The sequence below is a fragment of the Mchenga conophoros genome, linkage group LG2, assembly GCF_057382185.1.
Source record: "Mchenga conophoros isolate Kocher_MC1m ecotype Shallow Benthic linkage group LG2, M_conophoros_male_GT1.1, whole genome shotgun sequence".
Classification (NCBI taxonomy): domain Eukaryota; kingdom Metazoa; phylum Chordata; class Actinopteri; order Cichliformes; family Cichlidae; genus Mchenga; species Mchenga conophoros.
In genome coordinates this window covers 35,775,754-35,803,425 of record NC_140527.1, presented here as the reverse complement: position 1 = coordinate 35,803,425, position 27,672 = coordinate 35,775,754, and the positions used below count along the sequence as shown (strand labels likewise).

The following is a 27,672-nucleotide window of genomic DNA, read 5'->3' as shown; positions in this document are numbered from 1 at the left end:
CCTGAACCACACACATGATGAACACAGCATGGAAAAGCCTCTCTCTGTGGATTTCCAGTGTGAATGAAGGAACGCTGTTCGTGCCGTTAGTAGAAATCTTAAGGAGTTTTCCGTTACTCACTTGGATAAATCAATACCAAATGCTGAGCTCCACGTATTATATTAAAGTTTTAATAAAAGAATGATCATACCAAACATAAAGTACAGGGTATCTAGAAAAAAAAAAAAAGCATTACAATACTTGCAACAACAATAATTGCATAGAACAGTCTTTCAAAAACAAAAACACACAGTGGTCTGGAGAAAAGATTTCAGATAAACGGGTTAAAAATTGGATTTCAACCCCTTTCCACCAGTAAGTACTCACTGAGACTATTGGGAATTTGAAACTACAGTATGCGGTGCTTATGAGAGCAGTTTTTACAGAAAGAGCGGTAATGTTACTCTCAGCAGCGAACGTGACGAGACGGACTCACACATCTGTACAGGAAGCAGCAGTAATGCCGGATAAAATCTAGATGCTATCAGTGTCCCAATTCAAATAATACAGGTCAGCTTCAGCACCTGAGCAGGCATGACCCCGCAGCCATGCTCAAGCTAGACCGTGACCCTGTTACTGATGTACCAGTGCTGCCCTGTATCATACACAGTGCTTCAGTCTCTGTAAAGAGGCGCACGAGATCTATGCGAACAGCACTTCACATACAGTAATACGATAGGATACATTTTCATTTTTAATAAGTTTAAATTTGATCACCATCAAGAGACTTCATTAAATAAAGGAAAATGAAATATAATGAATACTTAACTTGAACTTTTTTTGGTCAATAAATTGTATTTTTTTATTGCAATTTCTCCAACTTGGGCCCACCATGCTGGGACCAACCCAGAGGGTCAGTTAGTAAAGCAGTCACTTATTGCATTTCAGAAGCATCTACTGCCTCTCTGCAGTGCAGTAAGATAAGGAAACAGTGTTGACGGTGCACACGCTAAAACCACATAAGGAAATGTACCGTTGAGAGTCCTCAAGAGGCTGTTTTCTTTTTAGACACACTAAGAGCTTGAGCCATTTATTACAGCACACCACCCATGATATTTCACTATGCAATATTTAGTTTATTCACCCCTTCAGGAGGCACTTAAAAAAAACCAAAAAAACCCAACAAATAGCTGAGCTTTACTCTACACCGACAAATCGTCTCCATTTCCTCTCTCCATCAGCTCAACAGGAACCCACAAGGATACCATAGAAGCTGCAAAACAAAAACATCTAAATTCTCAAGGCGTGCTCTTTTACGAAAGTAATCTTTCCTCCTATGTGATACAAAAAAAAATTTATTTTCCCTCAGCTTAAAGCCGGGGGATTTTTTTTTCCTGCCTGTACATATCAGTGTAGTTTATTCGAAGACAGACATAAAGGCAGCAGAACGATATCTAAAAAGCCAACACCACAATGAAATGCTTGGGTGAACAATAAATAGCTATGCAATTTATATGTTAAAAGGATTCTTGGATATATTTCAGTACGAAGAGTAAGGGTAACATCTTTGTTATTATTTGTGTACTCTTGTATAATAAAAGATACATAGTAAGATCTTTTCTATTTTAATATGCAGCTGCATCCCTGATAGCTTTGGACTATATATCTGAATTTCTCGATTATCACATTTGTGATGCAGAATTCACACTGATACATGTACATTCATGCAGTTTTTAAATAAACGATGACGGGCTCCGTTTTAAAACTAAGATTACGAAGATGAGCTAACCTGATTGTTTGCCTAAAAAGCAGCCTGGAAATGTGTAATGCGAATGTCTAGAATAATACACACACAAAAAACAAATCACACATACAAAAGAGAGATTCTCCCCCCCCCCAAAAAACAAAACAAAAACTATTTTCCCCATAGGGACCCTTACGCCAAATAAAATACAACAATGACAAAGTGAAAAGAATAAAATCAGTCCCCGTGATAACAGAGGTGCATGCAAGAGAACACCCATTAAAATTAATGGCTTCATACTCCTTTTCTATTTCCAAATGAAGCAAAAGAAATGGTGGCAAACTCTCTCTGTCCTTGTCTGAAATTCTTCCATTTGCTGGGGAGTGTTCACAGTGCCAGTCACCAAGGGGGGGGGGGATTGCTTGTTTCATCTTGGTTCAGCTGAGCTGCTTCAGAAAGAAGCACGTGTACAGTCTCGTCTAGGTCAGGAAGAAAGAAATCGAGCTCCAGAACCCCTGAGAGCAAGTCCAAGTCCTGCTCTGTGTGATTGAAATGTGATAACACAACATAGATACACAAATACACACTCGTGCACGCACGTGCACACACACACACACACGTCTGACGCTTTCTGCCCCCCCGCAAGCGTTGTTGCAGAAATGTTGACACATACATGCACAGCCACAAACGAATGCTGATGATTGGATGGTTGTGCTCAGTGGGCGCCGTCATCCCAGCCACAATCGTTCTTCTGCTTAGCCAGTTTACGTACAAGTCTCTCAAGCTCCTTGCGAGACTTCTGCTCCTCCTCCAGAAACTGCTTCATCCACTTATTCTCCTGCCACACATTGTGTAAAATAACAAAGTTAAGATATATCAGAGCCTTTCAAGCATGCGTTTCACAATTTTTGAGGACATTTCAATTCAGTTCACTTCTTACTCACTGCCAAACACCACCCCAAAACACCAAACCTTTCAATATTTTATTGAGGATATACGTCTAAATAGCGAGCAGTCAATTTTTGAACATGAGAGTCTCCTTCGTGCTTGAGTGTTTGCACTCATTTCTTTCATCTCGTCTGCTCTCGGTTTCACCATGTATGCGTAAAAGCCCCACCTCCCCACACATGGAGCAGAACTTCAGTTGGAAAAAACGAAATGATTTCATTACCAGAATTAAACGCTGAAAGTGACTGATTATATATGTCCAAATGACCAAACAAACTCAATCTGATACACAAAAGAGAAAAGCAATCAGGAAAGGAAACAGAGTGACTGCTTCCCCTAGACAACCTACATTCTTGCATTAGTGATCTCCAATCTCACTCACCTTTTTAAGCTCATGAACCTCATCCTTTAAAGCGTACACGGCATCAACCAGACTCCTGAAAAAAAGGGTAGTATAGTGTTTGTGTCATACTTCAAGATATGATATGCACGCTTTAAACACCCTCTCCATCTCAAAGAAAGCTAATTATTTTGCACTTCAAACACATATGTATGTACATCTATACCCACACATATACGGTTGATAGACAGCATCTCAACAGGTTAAATGGGATTAACATCAAAACTCTGAATCTATCTGCAAAAAAAAGCACATCTGAATACACATAAAAAGAGTACTAAGTAATACTATTCTTACTTTTCCTCAATAACCGTCTGCCCGTTGCTCTTCATTTCCTCCACAATGATCTTCTCTTCCTCTGGCAGGAGCACCTGAGGAACACACTCTTTCCGTACCGCTGTATAAACACACACACACACACACAAAATAATGATAAAGCTAAAATCATTAGAGCATAACTCTAAAAAGGCACTACAGACGCAATTCATCCACATCATTCTGCAAATACACACCCGTGGTGCTCTGATGCAGGCTGGCTCCCGTGCAATATGCCTCAATTACCCTCAGAATCTGAGCATCCTCCTCTAGAGCAACTGTACCTGTAAAAACCAGAGATTGCCATTATTACACAGCACTCTGCTGAAATGAATGCAAATGACATTAGAGGTGTAAGGTAAGAGGTTTGTTCTGTGTGTGCTCTTCTTCATTGTTCATTTTAAGATAAAGCAGCGCTGCAGAAGCCCCAAGTCTGCTCTAGTGATTTCTAAACCATATATGTTACATTATTTCTGAGCAACATCATTAAAAGAACATAACTTCTTGTTTAAAAGCTTGTTTTGAGCAATGCTTTACACCTCCCATTCCCTAATATAAAGCAAGACACTTACTTTTTCTCATGTGAATGTCATCATCAGAGGTCTTGCGCTCTTTCCTCCTATTTCCTGGCAAGAACCTCATAGGTCGTGGGCTCTTGCTGGTATCCTGGAGGTGGTCGACAATAAACTAAGTACATCTCTGTACACAAAATCCCTCCTCCTACACACACAGAGCAACACACTTCTGAAAGCCAGTGGTCCAAACCAACCAGAATGCAAGCTTAAAGGGATGTGCATCCCATGTGAATAAACATCAGTAAACACACATACACCACACACAGAAGTCCATCAACAAACACAGCAGCAAGCATGTAATGATGACCAAGACCAAATTAGCCAGTGATCTGTGTTAATATGTACCTTGCCTACCAGAGTTTTACAAAAAAAATAATAAATACTATGACTTATTTCATCACCTTTTTTTTAAATCTACATCTTTACCCACATCCCACTGCAGCAAAGGCAGAAGAAAAATACTTTCAATATAAAAGCTTTATCTGTGGTCTGCATCAATTAGAAAACCATGAGAAAGGATCTTATCTAAATGATTTAAACCATGTGGTTTTATGAGCTGCTGACTTTGGGGTCAAAATGATGGTTTCACTAAACACATGAAAAGTTGCGCTTTGATGACTAATTAACGTGTTAAAAACGATTCCTAAGTCACGGTGAGGGTGATGTACTTGTACCATTACATACAGGTGCTGCAAAATGACTTGAGAACATCTTATGATGTCATTTGCCCCGTGTCCTTGGCTGGAACTGAAAAGTTGGTCGAACACGCAACTGGAAACAGTTGATTCATGGGACATCCCTAAACTTCGCTGAAACGATTTTCTCATAAGAATCAGGAGGACGGAGTGACTCCTGATTGTCACCACCTGTCTTTTGAAACCACTGAAGAGGCCACAGGACTTACAATAATGCAGGTGCACGGTGTAAAGGTTGTTTCCCTATATTGGTTTTGTGTGTGGGGAAGTCATTTCCCAAAGTTGAAGGAAAGGTAGATTCAGGTGCTGTTCCATTAGCAACTCGGCAATTACTCAAGCGCAGAATGACCTCACACGTAAAAGGTTATGAAGTATATGTATAAGAAGCTATTTTGGCTAACGTGTTAAACAACTGCTTGATCTGACTGACTAAGCTGAGCTTTTCCGCTCATTTAGAAGTTGGTGTTTAAACTTGTGCACCTGTCTGGATCAAAAACAAAAAAACACTATATCATTATGCATGAAGAACATAGTTTCCTTCCACCAGGTTTTCCATTAAATGAAATTGAACTTCAATGAAGTGGGATGTCATCTAAGCCATAAAAGCATACTTAGTCTGCTGATAATTTAAATGTGGAAACATATTCATGGCTGAATGACTGTAGAACTCAATATGCTCTGTGCCTACAAGTCCAAAAATAGCTTCCCTAGTACAATTTTCTTCTATTGCTCCTTCAGAGAAGGATTTCAAAAGATAGCTGATGCCGTACATGACGACTAGAAGACAAATAGCAGGTTTGCGGCACCACAGAAACAGGAAACTAACAGATGATAGCAAGAGAGGGGTGATGCAGAGAGAGCAATGACATGCTAGCTCAACACTGGAGATAAAACACACACACACACACACACACACACACACACACACACACACACACACACAGGCAACCCCATCCCACCTTTCTGAGCCCACATCCTCCCACACACAGAGAATAGAAACACAGTGAGGTCTAACCTTACCTTCATGATATAAGACATCCTCTACAGAAGGCAGAATGGAGAAAGAGAGAAAGGGGAAAATGTGCATGAAAAATACAATGAGAGGAGGATGCGCTAGTGAGAGTTAACGATGAACATTTTTAAAAACCCGTCTGCCATTCACCTATTCTTCGTCTGTGCAGAATAGGGTGATTTTGGTTTCGTATAAAGAGAGACGTATAAAGAAAAGAGAAAACTGACAGAAAGCCAGCAATGCATTCAGGACATGTGCATGCAATCTCTATAAGATAAATAGACCCAGATGGCTGCAAGCATGCTGCTTGCTCCCGTCTTCAAGTTTGTTGTCAAGAAGGCATAAACACATATTTAAAATACAAGCTATTAAACAAGACACATGTTAGTTTGCAGATATCACATGTGATACACTGATATCTATTCAACACATTACCAGAGTCAAGTCTAACTGAAACTTTTAAAACTGCTGACTTGATACTTTTGTGAAAAGCGTACACCACCCACATAAGACCACACCGTAAACATCACATCGCTCATAGACAAGTAGCTCATAACCACTGATGCAGTCATCATTCTTAAATGCCAGGCACCCTTGGTGACCTTGCTGCCATTACTGGAAAATATTTCCTCAGAACAACACCTGGACTGCCCATATTTCAGGAACAATTTCAGTAGTTTCAATTTTGTTCCCCTTCTTGCAACTAAAGCTAAAATGATGCTCGCTGCTTGCCTTTGAAAGGCCACTTTAGCTAACTCACACCCTGCACTGTTAATGTCACAGCCATTACCACATTTTCAGAGCCTGTGACCACATACCTTTAAGCTGTACGCTCCAAACCATATTTTGTTGCGCTGATGAACAGCATTAATGTGAGTTACTGCATAGCAATACCACAGTTCCTTCGATTAATGGTGTCAGTCTATAACCACTAAATGATTATTTAGAACAACATATTACCAAAATATAAGTTCGCTATGTCTCACAAAAAGTAGTATTCAGATAAGACCGATCAACTACTTTATCCAATTGCAATAATCTTAGTAGGAGTCTCAATTCAGAAGAGAGTCCCACATCTCTTCTGGTCCATCAATTTTAAATTAATAATAAAAAAAATTAAAAAAACAGAGCTAAATTCCCAAATAACAGATGTGTATATGTTAACTAGTTGAATGAGAACAAAGAAGCAGCTGTTTGGAACACTTTAGTATTGCAACACCTCAGTACTTCCTGTGTCCGGTGACATTTTCTGGCATCGTTGTATTTTTACTCAGTTGTATATAGTATTCGTATTCTATTTTTATCTTATTGTATATTTTTATTCTATTTTATTCTACTGTATATAGTATATTATTTTATTCTATTCTGTACAGCTGTGTACTGTATTTATTCTTATTGTATTCTAATTTTTGCGTCATAACTTTTGCACTGTCCACTTCCTGCTGTGACAAAACAAATTTCCCACGTGTGGGACTAATAAAGGTTATCTTATCTTATCTTATCTTATCTTATCTTATTTGAGCCATAATTAGTGCTGACACTAGAGTGGAGGACAGGATGCTTTGATTTAACCCATATGATGCTTTACTAGTAAAATAATAAATAAATGAATGAATCTATAACTCTAAGTCAAGATAATACTCTATGTCTTTTAAAACTAACTGAAGTGAACCCAGTGCCTCCAAAAACAGCATCCGGTGAAGTGCACAGTAAAGCGAGGATTTCACACATGTTTGTAATCTCAAACAATTTTCTCCGTCCTATTAATTGTAGGAATTTTTCATAAAATGAAAGTTAACTTACAAACATGGACCATAACTCATACACGCACACCTCTACTTTGTGCTTCAATTTTAGTTTGTACATCTGAAAAATGTAACATACCAGACAAAAATGGAGACTACTGAGCTCTCTCGTGTGTATAAGCCGAATGTTTATATTTAGTTTATTTAAAGTTCGTGTGCTTTATTTGTTTTTTAATATTTATTACGTGTCTAGTTTTTATGGCTCGAATTTCATTAGCATTTAGTGCGTGATGTAATGGAAGGCTTAAGCTAAAACACATCACTGTAAGACTTGACAAGTTACCAACAAACACGGATACAGCGGTGGGCAAGCAGAGGAAGGGGACTTCTGCTATTGGTACAGTTTTCTGGCAATGTATCGAATGACTGATACTAAGAGACTGGTGTGGGCTTGTTTGTGCAACTTTCTACCTCTTTGTAGCCCAGAGCAGCTGAAGGTTTGAGGGGAGGTGCGGGCCGCAGACAGCTGAGAGACCAGGGCTTGCTAATCTTTGGTGGTTCCAGGGGGCCACGACTGACGCTGCTGAAGCTGCCCTGGTGATGTGGGTGAGTGGTGGCGCTGATCATGCTCACTGGTTTACCATCTGCGTTCTGCATTGAACCAGACAAAAGGAAGCAAAGCAAATACTTGAGAATTACTGTGCATGTGTGGTGAAACATGAGTCTGCCGTTTGTCACTTTTTGGTTTTCACACCTGGGAACTGTGTAGGATTCACTTTTGGTACTGTTTTGAATTTATGTATACGTGTGTCTGTCTCTGTCCTAACCTTTGAAATGGTGCTGGCAGGGCTTCCGCCTTTGGTAAAAGGTTGAAGGTGCTCTAGCCATTCCTGTAACTCCTGGGCACTGCTGCAGAACACTGTAATGCGTTCAATCATGCTTCCTGCAGCAAATAAGACAACACGCAATAAATGAAGAGCTGCTTTCCATCACAGGTGTTACATACAGCGTTTACATAGACTCATGATGGGCATGAATGTCCTCAGAACAATGAGAAAGGTTAAGTGACTCAGTGAAGCTCTAAGGAGAACTGCTGATTTACAAAGTCGCCAAGGTCGGGAGAAAGACCCAGACTGTCAGTCTCAGGTGGGGTCTTCAGGAACAGCCCAGGAACCACCAATGCTCAGGCCTGCCATGAACAGGGAACTCTTTATATCGCCATGGACTGAAAGGGTGCCAACCTAGAAAAGAAAGCGCTGCCTGGAAAAACCGACGTTTTTTTCTGGGCAGCGACTACAATTTCCACTGCTACCCACATGAACAAGCCAAATGTCTTCTGGATCAAAGTTTTATGGTATGATGGGAAAACGATTGCATTATTCGGCCACAATGATAAGAGGTATGTACCAACTGTAGTTACCAACTGTCAAGCATGGTGGTGGTAGCATCAAGGTGCACTGAGAAACTTGGTAAAGGACATTTAACCAAATATTAGTAGGGGTGTATGTATATTTTTGCCCCTGTTCGGATTGGAGAAAATCTAAAATAAATTAAAAATTGTACAATTATTCTTTCTTTTAAAGTAATTAAAGGTTTATGCTAAATAATCATTCCACCCAGGATAAAGAACAATTCACAGAAATCATCTAATGCCCCAAATTACCATGACATTCACGTCCATGATGAGTGTATGTAAACTTCTGACCACAACTGTACGATTCATGAGACCAACGTATGTCACAGCCAGAGCAGTACCACCCATACTTTATATTTTAGCAATAATCAAAGCATGTTTTGAAAAACCTTATGGTTCTAATATTGGAAGTCAAGCCACTGAAAATATGAGGTTTCACATTTACAAACAATCACATTTATAACATTTCACATCGTTATACAGAAAACAGCTTTCTTTAAAAAAGAAAAAGAAAAAGAAGAGTGGAATAATGGATGGATGGATGCATTCCAGCTTTGGATGTATGGCTTTTTTTTAAAGGAGGCCAGACTGACTTCACCATTGGGCTAATTTTTTGTCACACGGACAAAAACCCTGCTTTGTACAAACACAATGAACTAATGAAAGCATGAATACTTTACAGAGGAAAAGTGTTTTCCTGAATCACTTCAAATGTTAAATGTTAAACAATTCAATGAATTGGTTGGTCAAATAGTTTATTATTATGTAAGAACAATATCACTGTCCTCTCAAATCTTTTTTTTCTCTTTATTTTTGTCCTAAAATTTGAGATTTCAAAACAGGATAAGTGGAAGGAAATGGAGGGATGGCTGGTTGGATTTTAGATGCAAACCTGTGATGTCAAAGGCAAAGTGGGAAATGTCTCCTTCTTCCGCGTGCCTCGTTACTGTGGTACCTGTTAGAGGCAGTCTTCCCTGAATGGAGGAAAACCAAAGAGAGAGGAACACTCAAGTGTAAACAAACTAAAAGATGCAGTACTGTGTATGTCGTGACCAGAAAAAAAAAGGTTAATCAAGGAAAATCAGGACTGGATAACATTAGGGACAACTGACGTTTAATGAAACACATATGTAACATGTATATATAAAGAAAATGTTGAAACTGAGCAACTTCAAATCTTTCTTCAATTTATTCTAAGATAGTATCTACTTCATGCTTTAGACAGTGTTTCCACAACTGATGGAATAGAATGAAAAAGGAAAACTGTGCATATTTAGGATTTATATTTAATACTCTATTTATTTATTGCATAGGCTGCTGTTTGCAGCTGACTGAATACATTAAGTTTGACTAAACACTAAATCAGCCACAAGTTTGTGCGCGTTTTCAAAGCGTTTCTCTAGATGGGAGGTAAACGACATACCTGATAAATAAAGCCACTCATCCGGGGACTGGCAGACAGCATTACTAACACATTCGGGAAAAGCATAAGGTAACGCTCCTCTTTTTCCTAAAAGAGAGACACAGTAATTATTTTTGCAAACCTATTGTGAAGGTTGGAAAATGCATTTTCAACAACAACATTGATCGGTTATGTTTTTTTTGGTGTTCTTTTTCTTGAGTTATTCAAGGTAAACCAAAGTGATTCATTGCACTTCTTTGCAAGAAGCAAGCCGTTTCAGGTTTCCCTCCTAATGTGACAAAAAAAAGTGAGCATATTTTAGCTCTGGTTGCAGCAGGCCAGTTTGGGAAAACACTTGCTTGTTATATGAATGGAAATTCAAATGAGCTATGAAACAAATATGGTAATTGTTATGCTGGTTGGAAAGCAGTTGGCAGTGATTAAAAAAAAAAAAAAAAAGAAGGGGGGGGTGAATCCAAATGTGTATCTTGGGCTTTCTTCCAACCACGGACTACGAATCGACCCCTACACAGAAACCACACATGAAAGAGGAGACGGCTTTTGGGTCTGCCTATGGCCTACTTAGGTTTCAGTTCTCATACTTGAGGGGGGTAATAATTTAGCAACAAAGGGGAACAGATTTCCGCACCTACAGTTCCTGAAAACTAGAAACTTAGTTTGTTTTAAAGATTGCTACACTGCTGGATCTCAACAGGAAAAGAGAAAAATGTACTACAGATAAATTATCTTTTAATTAACAACAACTATTTGTTGTTATGAGAGAGCTGTAAAGGAGCCAGGCAGCTTAATTAATTAACTGATATGATTTTTCTTAAATGCCACAAGGACTGGCTTTCAGAAATGGGAAAATACTACCAAACCTCTGATTGTACACATATTCTAAACTGACAAAAGGATATTTTGTATTTAGTATTATTGCAGCAGTTCCACTATAGTTTGGCTGAATGAGCTTTTTCTCATTTAGGAAAACCTCATATCTCTCACCTCACTGCAGCCATTTCTCACATGGACCAGGGACGTGTAGGCCACTTGACCAAGACTCTTCATGCTTTCTCCCTCCCAGCCCCGCACAGGTTCTGACAAGATCTGCAGCTCCAGGTTCTTGCGCTTCCGCAGATCCTGGCACTGTGTCTTAAGCACACAAGCACACACAAGATTACAAAACTATGCAACATGCTGGTGAAAATAAATCTGATATTTTTCTGGACCCTTTTTTCTTGCCTTTTATTACTACTGAGTAACAAGCAACAAGATAATCTCTCCCCCCTGTGGATATGGCTTTGAAAATGTAACCATTGCCATGTACGCAAAAGGCATAAAAACTAGCATGCAACATAAAGTAGTACATTTTTCAGGTGCTGTGCAGGGGTTCTCCCTCTTCAAGCAGAAAAAAGTGACAATGCAACATTATCACTTTCCACTGCACGTCAATCAAAAATTAGGGTGTTTTTTTGTTTGTTTTTTTAAAGAGCACTGTAAATTAGCATAGCATTTCTAAAGTACCAGAGATCCTAACCACACTCAAAACACACAAAGAAACGTCAGACTTGCAAATTACAACGGAGAGTGATAAGTGATGCCTTTTTTTGTTTCCCCAGTTTCCTGTGTAGAAGAAACGAGTGAGTCACTTTATCTGCTCTTATGAGGAAGTCAAAGCAATACCGGGGAATTTGTGTCTCAGGGTGGCGTTCGCTCAGGTATAGTGCGGTTGCTCGTTTCTAATCCAGCTCTTTTAAGATGGCATTTCAGTTCCCACCCACCTTAGGAACAATACGATCACTCAACTTAAAGCAGAAAAAAAGGATCACTGCATTGTTTCTGGTTTTTTCCCCCCTATCAGAGCTCTGTTTGATTATGAGGAATTGTGCTAAACTACACTGTCGAATGAAATGAAAACATGTAAACACGAAATTGAAAGCGTGATAACATTATTTACCAAGAGCGTCATTTCCACCATTAACTAGTTCCTTATTAGCGTGCGTATTAGCAGCACAATGGCTTTTATGCATCACCATTTTCTACAACTAGTAACCATTTTCCCTCAGTTACCATCCAAGTCCTGTTTAATAACAATATGTAAGGATAATAAGCTTTACTTTGTATAAGCCTCATTACAGAAGATTGCACTGTAACATAAGCAGTCACTCCCTATTATCTGCAGCTGATCTGTTTTTGTTCAAAAGAAACCACAAGTGTTAGTTTCCAAATAACTGTATCGAGCTTTTTTAACTCAGAATACAGTTTTCATTATTTTATAAAACTGCCTACTCTTTACACCAAGATCCGACGCTGAAGCACACAGCTACTGAAATGACTTCACCAATTATTCAGCTATTCTTAGTAAATGGATTACACCTTGAAAAAACTGCAGATTTATGCATTTGTCATTAACTGCCTTAGCGAAACCTAAATTGGCGAATAACGTGCAGGCAAGACCTCACTATAATTACTACTGCTGGGCACTATTAACACTAGCACACTTAAGCAGTGGTCCCAACCCCTGGGCCACAGACTGGTAACGGTCCATGAGTCGTTTGGTACCAGGTTGAGGCTCGGGTGTTAAATTTATGGTTTTCAGGGTTTTTTATCGTTTTTATCGTTAACTTGGTTTTCCTGGGTCTTTTCCCGTGTGTTATGAATAAAATAATTTTTTGCTACCGGTACTGGTTTTATTTTGTTGTATTTATCCGCGACACCTTAAAGGCCGGTCCGTGAAAATATTGTCAGACATAAACCGGTCCGTGGCGCAAAAAAGGTTGGGGACCGCCACACTAAAGGATTAATGAGTGCTTTATAATGACTAAAAAGGTTGAAAATGTACTCATAAATCCTACAGTACATTAATTTCACTAAAACATACTACGATTGACTTAAATAGTTGATGTGCAATGTATGTGCAATGTGCTGTTAAATGTTAAGTATTGATGTATTGATGACAATTAATTACTATTCAAGATTATTATTCTGGGAAAAAATGACATTTTAATAAATATAATCCATATTATTAATTTTATGCAAAATGTATTTTTTTGGATAGTAAGGGTGGTAAGGTAGCAAGGTCCTGTAAGGAGGAAATCCAGGAGCTTCAAAGTCTGTCATGACATTATCCAGGCTTCCTCTGCAAGTTCACTTCGATCCTTCTGACTTACCAAAAGGCTCCTAAACGCCGCTGTTGCCTTTACAATGTCAGTGTAGTCAGGGTGGGCTTCCTGCGGTGCAAATGAACATTACAGGTTTAAACATAACAGTCTTTATCCTAAAGGAATACAAGAGCACATACAGGTATACTGTGCAACACAAAGGGAATTCAAGGACTGAAAAAAAATCATTTAATGCAAGTTGTTTAATTTATGAAAATACATAGTGTAACTTTAATGATAGTTTAGCTTCTGTAAGTAAAGCAAGTGAATAAAACAGTAAAAAAATATTGTATTTATACTTGTATATAATTTCAGTATGCTTTTTATATGTCTATGCTCTCTCCTTTACCTCCACATGTCTCTCTAGCTCCTGTAGCAGGGTAGGGTATTTTTCAAGCCTCATGAAGGGCTTACTGAGGCTGGTGGTCAGGGTCATGACTCCTCCAGTACTTGCTCCATGACTCTCCATGAACTTCTCAAGTTCCTCACTAAGAAAACACACACACACAATTTATAGGCAATATTTTATTTTGGGGGGGGGGGGGGAGTGTGTCCAGGGATGAAGTACGGGGGGGGACGAAAAATCAAAGATTACGGGTAACAAGAAAAATCACAAGTTTTTGAGTCTAGATTGCATGCAAGCTGTAAGCCAGGTATTTATAAATTATTATATAAACCTTCATTTTTACTATATTATAAATTGTAAGATAGGCTTTAAAATTATAACATAACCATGTATTTCTTGCTGTGCTGAACTGCAAAACGTAGGAGTGAAATTTTGTATTTTTAATAACACAACGTTACCATATACAACACACATTAACCACATTATCAAAAGCTCTCACTTTCATAGAACTGTCCCACCAGTAAAATGAAACAAAGTGTGCAGAAAAGCTCAAAGAATTAGTCATTTTAACACAAATACATCCATGTTTCATTAAAGTGACAAATGACTCGACAGAGTTCAGAAATCTACACTAAACAGTGGAAACACTGCTGAGAAACAATAGGAGTATCCTCATAAAACAACACCATGTGATAAGCTTTGAGTATATTAATTGTCACGCTATTCGGTTGTTAACGAGATCAGCAACTCGATTGGAAATGCAAACGACAACCTCGGACAACAGCACCTCTTCCTGTTTCCTTAAATAGAGAAATAAAGAAATAAGTATAAATAAAAGTTAAGCTATATTTTTGCCTGGTAACAGGTTTCTATATGCTACAATTTTTTGAGCTGTGGTAGTCATCATATATTTAGATTTTTTTTTTTAAATGTAATATTTGTATTATGTTCATGTTTTGTGATGGTATATTGATGAAATCAAAAGTAACAACATATTACCGCACACTGCCATTTATTTGTTACAGCAAAGCGAGCCGATCGCACTGCGGAAAAACAGTAACCCAAGTGTATCACATTTGTGGTGCATGTGAGATTTTCACATGCACCATCTTTGATGGTCAAATATTTCACAGACAGTGCAAATCAGGTCAACATTGGTTTGGTGCAAATCTACGTCGTTAGCTGCAACATGATCGCTTCAAACGTGGTTTGAAGAGATCGTCATTCATGAGTTTCCACGATCCAAAACATAAATCTGCAGCAGCACTAACTGGTACAAAAGGGTAAATGAGAATGTGACAAAAAAGGCTCCTGCAACTGAAATGCAAATGTGCTTACTGTGAAAAGCGCTCTGTGCGCCTGTCCCCATAACCACAACGCTATACACAGTATCCTGTCAACAGTTGACTTCCTGTGTGTAATTCAACTTAATCTTCAGCTCGCAGTGCAGAAATAGACTAGACGCCTTAACATTACCCAAGGCGGTACTGTTTAAACTGCATCATGGAACTTTCATTATTATTACTATACACATAAGAGAAGCCCTTACTCAATAAGAATAATGAATTTTTGTAGCAACTGAACTCCCAGAAACATCAGGAGACAACACGCACGTTTGACACAAACACTTCTTTACCTTTACTGACACCTTGTGGCTCAAAGTAAAACGGCATGAGATCATTAAAATGGTGCGCAGTGCCCCCAGAAATTAAACATAAACAAACCACATATTATTTTCTCCCATATCATATTAACCCATATGGAAAAAAAGAGGTGAAGGAGCTTTACTGTATCAAACTTCAACTTTAGAGTGCACTTCAAAGGTCAGTTTAAGACAGCACAGCATTCATATCCAAACAATGACAGATTATATTAAACCTAGGATATTCCCTTCTTTGACTGCAAAAACTACATAATTTGCTGGGCCTTGGAGATGTCAAACTATGCAGTACTTAAAGAAAAAAGGCAAAAGAAATAAAAACAACTGTCACCTGCAGAAATTTGTTTAGTTTTCCCCAGGAAAGTATTTCATTCAGCTTTAGGTCAACTTTTGGCTTTTTAAAAGGGGTTTCATGGGATATATTATTGTCTAAGGAATGCCACTAACATTTATTAAAAATGCAAAACAATGTTTAGCTAAAATAATCAAAATTCAATCATTGGAGAGGATTGGTTACAAATCTTCACCACTGGTTTCTTTTCGCTTTGAAATTAAAAGGCGAGACTTCTCTCTGGCATGTCTCTACATGGCTGACTCTGGTGTTTTGTGTGCAGGGGGGCTGACCTGTGGTCGGTGAGGATGCAGACAGCTGAAGGGTGGCTGGAACAGTAAGCCAGGTACAAAGCCTTGATCTGACACATTAGGTTTAGATAGCAGGCCGCCACTCGCTGCTGTCCCTCTGGGACCCTGCAAAGTCAGAGAAACAGAGCCAAAGTCAGAGAGGTGAAAAGAGCGGGGGGGAAAGCAGGATCGTTGTTAAAGAAAAGAAAGACACAGAAACAAAAGATGGCACAATAAATAAAATAAAAGAAGCGAGCATCTGTTTTTTCCCTAATTTTGTTTAATTTTAGCGATAGCTCTCCAGGCTTTCAGAAATTATGTCAAAGTGTTTCTTTGGACACTGGCTGTTTTTTCACTCAGAGGCAACTAACTCAAGGACTGAACCAGCATCGTCTCTACGACACAGACAGGTTGGTAAATAACAAGTTAAAATGCTATTTTATCGACTAGCAGCCTGTCGCAAGCACACTTCACTTGTTCTAGTTTCTTGCTGAATCTATGAAAAATACCAAAGATGATGGAGTTGATACACATAAAATAGCATTTTTACAACAACAGGGCAATACCCAAAGAGCTACAGTATTAGCTGAAAACTTGGTATATCTCAGCATAGTGTACAGTGTGTCCTTATGAAATTAGAGGAAACTGTACTTTTGAATGACAAAAGTGTTTAAAAAACAAAACAAACAAAAACAAAAAAACCCCCACACGCAAACATCTACAGAACATGAACTCAATCTGAAAACCATGTCCTTAAGAAACGGGAAAAAATCCGACAAAGACCTGACAACATCTGGGAGATACACCTGGACCTTCAGTTGAGAAGAGTGGCTATCAAGAAGCAATTTTTAAGAAAGGGAAACGAGCAGAAAAGTCTGAGGTATACCAAATTCCACAAGAACTGAACTGAAAATCAGTGACAACAGGTCTGAAGGAATCCAAATTTGAAATTTTTGGTTGAAATTGTCCTTATTTACAAAGGAAAGACACAACAGTGAGTGTCCAGAGCCATATGTAAATCATGGCGGACGCTCGGCCATGGTTTAGCTTCATTCCTTGAGCATTACCCCAAATGCATCGCCAGCTGTCATCTTTTCTGTCCTCTTTATAGAGCAACATCCAAAGAAGAGCCTCGAATCTCCTCCAAGAAGCCTGGAGAACTATTCCTAAAGACTACTTTCCACATTTCAGTGTATCACCACCTCTATCTTCCGTTTTCGCAGTAAATTATAAACAAATTAGAGGTGGTTTAAGTCTGTAAATATAAGATTAAAGCATTAAGCCCAACTTATTTCATTAGAAATATTTCAGAGGTGTTTGGACTGCACAATCTATGCGGCTCTAAAACTTCTTCACCACCAGTGCATAAACAAATCAAAAGGAATTTTTCAAATATGTGTGTGCAATAAGTAGCTGTGACCCATTTCAAACACTTTATCAGCTCAGTTTCAAGATGATATTTGTACCAGAAAGAAATAAATAGGAAGAGATGTCTGGGAGGAAGGAAGTGATTGCAAAAATATTATCAAGTATGTTTGTGCAGCGTAAGGAATGAGATGAAACTTTTAACTAGTAATGTTTTACAGATGTGTTTCGCTATGTTTTACAGAGCAATCACAGGAGTAGGGTCCATTGTGGTCCAAATGTTGCTCTTTACTAAGAGTGGTGTAAAAGTAGTTAAATGTAACCAATGAAAGACTTTTTCACACATCTGCATCCAGAATTACTTACTTAGTACATTCCTCCAAAGCCAAACAAAGTCCCTGCTGGAAGCTATTGATATCCTCCAGATTTCCACACAAGGTGGCACTGTCTGCACTGCTGAGCCTAAACACAGAAGTTATTTTAGAATTCACTGCAATTTCGACAAATTCAAAAATACTGGCACACATGTAAACATTTCTCACATTAAGCACAGTTGTAATAAATGCATGCAGCTTTTTATCCTATCATGATCCTGTCACATCTGCTGTTTTATTGCCCTTACTTGTCACTGGATTGCAGGGGTCGTAGGTAACAGTTCAACACTGTTTGTAATTCTTTGAGAAACTCTCGCTCGTGTTCTAAGATGTCCTGTACCACCTGGAGAAGCAGCACAGTGAGCAGAATATTTAACATCTCACACACACAAACGAAATCAATGACACAAATATTAAAAAACTAAACAAACTAAAACCTAAAGAAAGTCTGACTGGCAGTATTCAAAAAGACGCACAAAGTTGAAGCTGAATCCCATAACCTTCCAGATCTTAATTTATTCTGGTGAAGTAAATCACTTTCGATCAATGATTAACATCCATCAGCACCAAGAAAATGTACATTCTGACTTTAACTCCATTAAACATCTAAGATACAACATTTACTATTCCCAAATATTAAGATAAGCTCTGCATAAAATACCTTTTAACCAAAGTCTTACAAAGAAAACGAACTCATTGTCCTGCATAGCTCCTACTTACCACACTGTAGTAGTTCTTAGTCAGCTGAGTTCCTTTAGGTGACAATGGTTTTTCTATAGAGAGAAAAGCAATAAGGATTTTTAAGCTTCATAGAATTACTTGATTATAACCATCAAAAAAGATATTAAATGCATTTATATATTTTGAGGGGAAGAAGGGGGAAATAATTATATATGTCCTATTAAAAAAAAGAAGTTGCCATTAAATACTTAAATACATAAACTACAACCTCTTTGTCTAACTTCCAAGACAGATTTTTCCCCCTCGTATTTCCATATTTATTCTAAGATGTATAGTATAGTATAGTATTTATTTTATTGTCATTGTCAAGAACAATGAAATTGCGTTTGGGGCTTCCATACAACCCAAAAAAAGAAGAAAATAATAAATACCCCTTAAAACCCAAGTGTACATATTTAACCCAGTGTGACTCCAATGCAATAAGACAATCCTTAGCAATAATGTTCGTAGAAATTCAGACAAAGACCTGAGAAACATGACAAAATACAACAATGCACCCATTCAATATTATTGTACTGTGAGATATGATATCAGATATGATAGTTATCTATTTAAGAAAGGGGGGGGGGGGGGGGGGGGCAGGAGGGGGAAGAGAATAAAGATATGATGCACCAATGCAGACCAGTTGCAAATCATATCAAATACTTTGTGGTATATATTGTCAGCTTTTGTGTAACTGCGCTATTCTATCACAGTGTTTCTGAAAAAAGAAAAATAACAATGCCAATACAATACCATCAGGACACTTTCAGATATGCCAAATATGGTCATAATCTCAACTTCTCTTCCTGCACTATAGTGCTGAATGGCCAGAAAAGTGCGTTTGCAGAAGAATATGGTGAAACGGTTGATCTTTTGGATATAACATTTCATTTCTCGTTATTATTTTAGCACAAGATATTTGTGTAAAATGTTCTGATAGTTAACATATGAATCAATTTATCTTGAGTCTAAGTAAATGTTAAGGCTAACTTTGAAAGAAAAAAAAAAAGTTTAGCAGAATGGGATGACTGGCAACGAAAAAGAAGGTGACAGCTGTCTACAGCAAGGAAGTGTAACACAGCACTAAATGCAAATTACAGAAACCAAGAAAAATTTCATTTTTGCATTTTGTCCCAAAATAACAAACTCATAACACCATTATACGGCTACATCTCTGGAAAAAGTAATTTCACGGTCCAGACAGAGCAGCGAAACTCACCACAGGGTTTGATCTCCCGGACGTAGTTACTTGGAAACCAGCCCGTTTTGCCGTTGAGCGTGCCCTCCCACCATCCTCCCTCCTCCTGGCGTGTCACAAGGATCACTTCACCTTTATTGAATGACAGCTCATCCTCATTGTTCTGCTTGAAGTTGAAGCGAGCCTTTACCATCAGCTGCCCACCTCCACCGTTCTCAGACATTTCCTGTTGAGAAAGGTCGTCACAGCCCGAAAGCAAGACATCCAAATGCATCAGCAGGTTTCGATTATACGTTTCAGGTACCTGACAAATGGCTGGTTTGTTTTCAAACAATTCAGTTGTTATTTCAAAATTTGTCTTAAAAAATTTAATCAAGAAATCTACGGCTCTAATTTTATATTTCTGCGTTTTGTGATTATTGTTAAAATTGTACCATTAGCAGCCAAGGACCCAGCCACACAGCCACAGAATGAATCAAGTACATCTGCCAATACAATGATTCATCTACACTTCATGGTAGGCATTAATAAAAATATACACTCTGACTAAACTCATACGCCGATGTAGCGATGTTGCTTGCAGTTAGTTTAAACCAGTTACAAGCCTTCAAATACCTTTATGAGTGTGCCTGTCCCCACACCCCTCCTCTGCGACTGACTGGTCAAGATGCGCTTGATACATAACACGCTTGCTGACTGTGACTGTGTCTGGCAGGAGGTTATTTCGCCAGGAGGTAATAGTACAATCCAACCACAAATGTGGGCAGAGAAATGGACAATGAGAATACTACTAATACTTTTTAAAGTAACCACCTAACTAAATAATGCAAAACAAACGGACAATTAGCTACATGTAAAGTAAATGTATAATGAAATTTCCACACCATCTTTATTTTCTCGCTTTATGTAATTATTTCTTTAGTATGATGGGTGCTGTCATCTGTGCTAAACATCCACTATATGAGCTGCAAACAATATATTTGTATAAATAACAAAAAAAAAAGTGAGACTGTACCACTGATTTGGATTGTCTCCGCAGAGAGCCTTTGGATTTGGCAGAAGACAGCGTGTGTGAAGACGCCTGACTAGGAGAGGGGGTACCGGACTGAGGACATCTCTCAGCAGCACAATCTACAAGCACACACACAGGAAATACAAAGCCTCATACGTCAGTTACCTTTATGTTTAAAATTATGACTCTCTCGTGCACACAGTTCATGCAGGTACACATACTTCCATGGGCTGTCAGCCTGATGATAATTCAAGAGCGTGGCCCATCGCTTTGTGCAGCCCCAGGACATTGAACGCACACGGTCCACAAATTTAGAGTTTCTCACAGAATAATGTGATTTAGCCAAAACTGACACACTGTTCCAAAAAAAGATCAAGCAGCTGAAAAATCACAAAGCAACTTAAAAAAAAAAACAAAAACAAATGTACGTATATCCAAGTGGGCATTCAGTCCAGCAAATATGTCTGCTTGAAGAGAAAATCAAGCTCAAGTTTATGTTGCTGACACCGAACCCCTCTAGGCTGTCATCGCTGAGCCACTGCAGCAGAGGAACTGTGATTTAGGGTCAGTAGCTGCCAGTTGTCCCACAGCATGACTGCAGCTCTAGAAATGGGCTGACCGAGGTATCAATTTTGTTGTCAGTATTGACTTGAAAAGTGACACATGGTGGTACTGCAAACCTCTTCTAAGCTAACAAGCAGAAACACTTACTGAAGACTGCCTATCAAATGCCAACTGGATGCTAGCCAAATCCACCATCTAATCCTTTAGGAAAAAAATCAGAGAAGAATGGAAAATAAAGTGAGGGGACTATTTAGCCTTTGTAACCTCAAATTCAGATCAAATAAAGAGTTCAGCTTTGAGGCTATAAAACTGGCGAGCGCTTAAGTGCACTTTCACTAGCAGGAAGAAAATGTGACGCTTTTTACGTAAACTGCATAACATCTTTTGAAGGGAAAAGGCTACCGATTCACTATTATTTTCCATATGCAAATATGTCCGGGTGCCACACACTAAAGCCTAAGAAATATGAGGAAAATGGCACTGAAGGCAGTGGCAGGTGGGGCTCATGGAGTCTGCATGCCACTCGTCACACACAGAGAAGCCTAACAAGCCCGTCTGTCAGCTAAGCTCTGTGGCTGCCACTGTTACTTCAATATGCATACAATATTCAAAGCAGTTAATCTAAACAAACACAAACTCTGGGCGCAGGAACACAAACGACAGGAGCTGACCTCAGAAGAGGACATAAAGCAATAATACAGAGGACCACTTGTATTCAATATCAACTAAATAATCAACTTCAAGTCAAGCTCAAATACAAGGATGGAAGAACAGCTGCTGGGCATTGCTAGCCTGTAAAACATTTGCATATCAATTACATCTGAGCACTGAGAGACGCTTCTGTTCCACATTTTACACAGTGGCATGCATCCTGCTTTTGTTTAAGTGCATTCAAGACTCTGGTCATCCAAAAAGAAACTCCTTGAAAGTGTTAATATTCCACCAAAGGAAGGTAGGGGTTGGGGATGGTCACGAGAAATGAACAAAGCATCTGATTTTTCCAGGTGAACAATAATGTGATCAAGGCCAAAAGCCTAAAAGAGTCAGCCACACAAAAAAAGTTGTTCTTGACACAACAAGTACTGCTCAAGCTTCAACCTGTTCAGCATGTATGATCTTTTCTGCACCGCGGAAGTAGGTGAAGTTGGGCCAGGAGCCTCTGCTCTATTCCTAAAATATTCTGTAATTCTGAGACACCGGCATCGCTTCATCACTGGGAACAACGATGATGTCCAAGTAACATCTGCCTTAGGTGGTTATAATCCCCACATGACCACTTTTTGAACCTAATGTCAACTATGAAATCAAGGATCGCCTCAAAATTTGTATTTTTTTGCCAAAAGATACTTTGCAACAACTGATGTAAAATTACCTCGTCTGAAAGTATCAGAAAATAAATGATTTCAGAAAACCTTCATATCCTTAAACCACCTTGTTTTTGCAACATTCATGACTGCGTGGAACAGCGTTCTCGATGGACCACAGTGAAGCCACAATGAGTCCAAAACTTAACGGTAAAAAAAATGCATTTACATCACAGGGCAGCAAATTAGCAGCACAATGTACTGACTTTGTTCATGAACTAACTGACAAAATAATCGAGCTAGTGCAGGCTGAATGCCTCTGTCCTGAACAATCATCAAACTGTAGCTGAGAATAAGGTTGAGGGTCTTTGGGGACTGGAAAAAGCTGAATAGGACACAACATGTCCTCAAGCTGTTGGCGCTGAGAAGTAAAGGGAACGACTTAAGTAGAAAAACATCTTTGTAACACAATGGAGAAAAGAAAGTGGCTTTCTCGAGTGAACAATTTTTTCATCACTATGTATGTATGTATGTCCTCAAACCACTATGCTGAATAACTTGATATAACAAATTACAGACAGCAAATTCACATCAATTCACAGAGAACAAAATCAAATAAGCCAAATGAAGTTGAAGGAAATGGCCCAAAACTTGATGATGGTGCAGTTGTGTTAACTGTATTTAAGTGTATCAGTTCAGACGCATTACTATAAAAACAAAACAAAAAAAGACTGGACATTAACACATGCATGTTCTCAATAACATGTGTAACAAAGCATACAGAGGTGGCAGACTTGTTCTAAAAGTTGCTGACTGAATAATTCTAAGGTTCTCCGACAGCTGTTAGCCGGATACTGAAGCGAGATTGTTATTAACTCGTCAGTCGCCCCAAACAGGGACTCTTGAGTAAAGTAATTAGCCCCAAATTGCTGTAGGAATGCTGCAATGCGCACTACTTTGTGCTGTGTCCTTACTGAAGAAATGCATTTGAGGAAGGGATGCATGTGTGTCTGAAAGCAACACTACAGTACTCAGTTACATAAGAAAACAGAAAAAAAGAGAGCAGGGTGTTTTTTGGGGGGGTGTATTAGGCCAAGGATTCACATGAGTAAATATGGCACACAGCGTGACACAAACACAAACTGTCACGCCAGCTGCCCACCTATAATACAACCAATCATGATATCGAAGGGCTCCGTGGATACAACTGGTAAATTAAGGCAGAAGAACACCAGTCTCATCAGGACACATATACAAGACATGACATCTTACCGGACTACTTTTCACATAAAGCTACACGTGCTTTCGCTTCATTATCTCAGCTCCATTATTATAGGAATTATTTAAATCAAGTGACAATAGAGTGTACCGAAAAAGCATCCAATTCTTTCTTTTCATAACATTAGAAGAATTTATGTAGACTAATGGCCCTTTTCTGCTGTCAGTGAGGATGAAACATTAACAATCTCCAACATTCAAGATCAGAAAGAAGGTAAATTCTTACCTTGTGTTGCAAAGTTGACTGCCAGCAAAGTATTTAGGACCTTGCCAAAATTGTCACCAGTGTATAACCACTCTGGTTCAAACACCTGGATGGAAAATTTCAAAAGGTCAAAATTAGATCTTTTCTTCCCCTTCCCCCTCTGATTAAATAGATCTGAGTAGGAATGCTTTTTTAGTGCATACATCCACAGCTAGAGAGACAGAGACACTCACTCCAGGTTATTGCACAAACAATGGAAAGAGACACACATAATGAAATGCACACAGGGATTTGAATAAGCCTCTAACAAGACAGACAAAAACTGACATGTTGAGTATGACCCATATTCTGTGTCTTAGCGGTTTGTAATAAAACAGGCAGCGTTGCAGGCACACACAGATGCTCACTCGCACACTGCTGCTCGGTCAGTCTCAGGCAGCTATCTTCTTTCCTCCAGTGGATAAGGTTTCACATTTTAAATAAAACATCTTAAATATAGTGTTTGAGTAGTATAACCTGCATCATGAGTCGTGTACAACATCTTTAAGTGTGATCATTACATCGCTTAATGTGGGACGAGCCTTAGGGTCGATGTAACTAACAAGACTTGCGCTACAAGTTGAAAAAAAGATAAGGAAAAAACATAACATTACCTTTACAAATACTGGCTTTACATCACCAAAAGCAAAACAAACCGTTGGTCATCACGATAACTGTTGCCAGCATTCACAAAAGTTTTGGCAGGGGTCAGTAGTTTCAGTGAAAATGTATTTATGAGCGTAAAAATCAGAGCAAATAAATCTTCACGTAGAGTTAATAACACAGAACAAATATTGGAGAGCCCCAACAGTAATTGATGCTTCCTCTTTCTGCATCTCGGAGCAGAAGTGAAAGCAGAATTACTGCTTTCTCCAGTCACAGGACAAACAGGCATTATCAGCTATAGCAAAAAGGGATGAAAAGTCCTCTTAACATGATCACATCACTGACCAAAGGATGGGCGAGGTTTGCCATAATGCCACACAGACATCCCCTGGCTGCTACATTTAATAGCGCCTCTCCAAAAACTTCTGCCCATGAGCTACTGGCTGGCTGCAAAAGGTCTAATTATGGGCTAGGGCACAGTTGGTGGATAAAAGCAAAGGGGACCTCCCAGACATAACAAGCCAGCTGGGCAGACCTACTGAACCACTTGACTTTGCAGTCAGCCAGCCTTGCTGACTCAATTGGCCATTTTAAAGAAACCAAGCGTTGTAATTCAATACCAAAAAATATTATTTTTAAAGCTGGAAGAGACATTAACGTCCAGTGTGGTGGTAACAAACAGGCTGGTACAGAGACAGAGTAACCTCCCAACATCTGGAAAAGATACACCACTTTTCAATATTAGGGAATGCACTGAGCGAAACAGCACTGCTTTGGGGATTTTTGACCTGCAGCAAAACTAACCATTAAGTCACGAGTGCATGCAGGAGAAAATTTATTAACAAGGAAGTAAATGCTGTTCAAAACTAAGTTGTACCAGTTTGAAAACAGACAGTGAAGTCATGCGGGCCAGCACTTCACTTCCTGACTGATTAGTGGGAGTGAGTGACAGCATGTCTGTTTATATGTCTCACTCCACATGGACGTGAGGGGAAAGCATATGCCAGCAGGGTAAGCAGATCACAACACAAGCAAGAGTGTGTTCACATCTTGCAGTAGACAGGAGATAACGGCAGAGTGAGCTCAGTGTATTTCAACAAAACATGCCTCTGAATATAAAACTTGACAGACCACACATTGAGATAACTTACCTCCACTTTCAAGGACGAGCATCCTTTTAAAAACTCCTTGATGTTGGAAATGCAGTCTGCTTCAGTTCTCGGGTCCTGGCAATACTGAGTACACGAAATAAATATATAAACACATACCTCGGCTTAGTATGTCAAAGAGGCATCTGACACACTTATCAAACGCTCAAGGCCAAAGCTACAAATCACTTCGGTACACACTGAGCCCCGCAGTAAGTAAGAGAGATGCCGCAATCCGACTGTGGCAACCTAAAGTTAAGAAAATAACTGTAGATTCTTCCTGCGTCTCCTTCATGCATATATAACCATTACCACCACAAAACCGCCGTCAAAATAGCCTTACTCAAGCAACTTCCGCTCATTTTACAGTTTCAAAATAAAATCCCCACCGACGAAAAAAAAGCTGACGTTTGTATTTTTTTAAGCAAACTTCTAACAGTTCCCGTGAGACCAATGTAGTACTGCCACAGAGAATGTATGTAAAACTAGGGTGATCGGTCTGCCATACAAAGGAGAAGTTACTACTTCCGATTTTGTTTCGGGCTCGCGTTGTCGCCGCTTTGCGCTTTTTTTTCTTTTCTTTTTTTTTTTTCTTCAAAGGGGAGGTCGCACCGGGAAGAGCAGCCGCTCAGGAGGAAGTGACGAACTGTCTTTGCAACTGTTATTTATCACTATCAACTTTGCCATCTATAACAGTGAACACAAGTTGTGATAAAATTTATCACCTTTAAAAAAGGACACAAACAGTGTGGCGAACCTCTCCGTTTGTTCTGGACAGTACGGCCTATGTGCAATGTTTAGCGCACACTTGCTACTCAATTTGCCCTGTTTTGGTGGGTGTCCACACTGACTCGCACCTCTCAAGAATGCGGAACATTTCTGTCGCTTCACAGGAAACCATATCGTGTATTCACAAGTCTGAAACTCTAACTGTTGTTGTCGTTTTTGAGGCGACACCTATCGCACAAAACGGTCACAGACGGCTGTTCAAACTTCATGGTTCGAGTTCAGTGAGCTACAAAATCGCAAAGGCCTGCTGGAGGGAGAAGTTCTCGTCGGTATCACTTTAATCAAACCCCTCCCTTCTTTTCACCGTCGACGGATCTTTTGGCATTTGTTGACTCGAGTTAGCTTAAATCAATAACTCACCTTGGGAGTGAAGCCAGGTACGAGGCGCTCCGAGAGCTTGCACAGGACGACTCCATCCTTGAGCGAGGTTTTCAAAAACTCCTCCGGATCCGCTATGTTCTTTTTAGGCGAGCTAAGCACTCCTAATGATATCAACCACGTTACAGTCTGCTCCTCTGGATTCATAGCTCCACGAAATGACCATTGCCTAAGCCTGCATTGCTTTTAATTTAAAAAAGAAAAAAGCTGGCGTCCTGTTCCGTATCAATATGCAACTCACATCCGCACTTCTGCTAGAAGTTAAAAAAAAAAAAAAAGAGGTGGGGGAACGACGACGCTGTGTTTCTACACGCAAAACTGATGATCACCCCTACTGGCAAATAGGCACCTCAACAATAGTTTTTTTTTCCCGTCTTCCCCCTCTGCAAAGTAGCACATGCTAGTAGAGGGCAATCATATTACATACTGAAATGCTGCAAGGCTCAGAAAACCGATATATGCAAATTGCATACTGATAACTCAGAAGAGGCAACTATTTAAGTCTAATATAATAAAGAGTAATAACTTCAACATAATTGGGTCAAATTTTTTTCAAATATGGAAAATGGGTCATCTGCCACAGGAAGCCTTATATGGGGGAACATGTGATATTTGCAGATAATGAGTGTCTTGGCTAAAAAAAAAGAAAAAAAAAAAAAGTTTAATCATGT

At 39.2% G+C, this 27,672-nt stretch overlaps 1 protein-coding gene across 2 annotated transcripts; it reads right to left on the bottom strand.

The window, feature by feature from the left end:
* Positions 1-149: 149 nt before the first annotated feature.
* Positions 150-27,344, bottom strand: arhgef6 (Rac/Cdc42 guanine nucleotide exchange factor (GEF) 6). Of its 2 annotated transcripts, XM_085243607.1 has the most exons (22): positions 26,984-27,343; positions 25,838-25,921; positions 24,063-24,147; positions 20,694-20,809; positions 19,700-19,904; positions 18,478-18,530; positions 18,006-18,100; positions 17,750-17,845; positions 16,022-16,144; positions 13,741-13,879; positions 13,401-13,460; positions 11,236-11,382; positions 10,252-10,338; positions 9,721-9,802; positions 8,242-8,357; positions 7,886-8,065; positions 5,678-5,698; positions 3,960-4,053; positions 3,585-3,671; positions 3,370-3,469; positions 3,055-3,109; positions 150-2,562 (listed from the first exon to the last, which is right to left on the bottom strand). In XM_085243607.1, the coding sequence occupies exons 1-22, from the start codon at positions 27,146-27,148 to the stop codon at positions 2,440-2,442; spliced, it is 2,313 nt and encodes a 770-aa protein (XP_085099733.1). In that variant the 5' UTR covers positions 27,149-27,343; the 3' UTR covers positions 150-2,439. The 2 variants fall into 2 exon arrangements, with proteins under 2 accessions (XP_085099733.1, XP_085099742.1); XM_085243616.1 differs by lacking the exon at positions 5,678-5,698 and having other exon boundaries at positions 26,984-27,344.
* Positions 27,345-27,672: the final 328 nt, after the last annotated feature.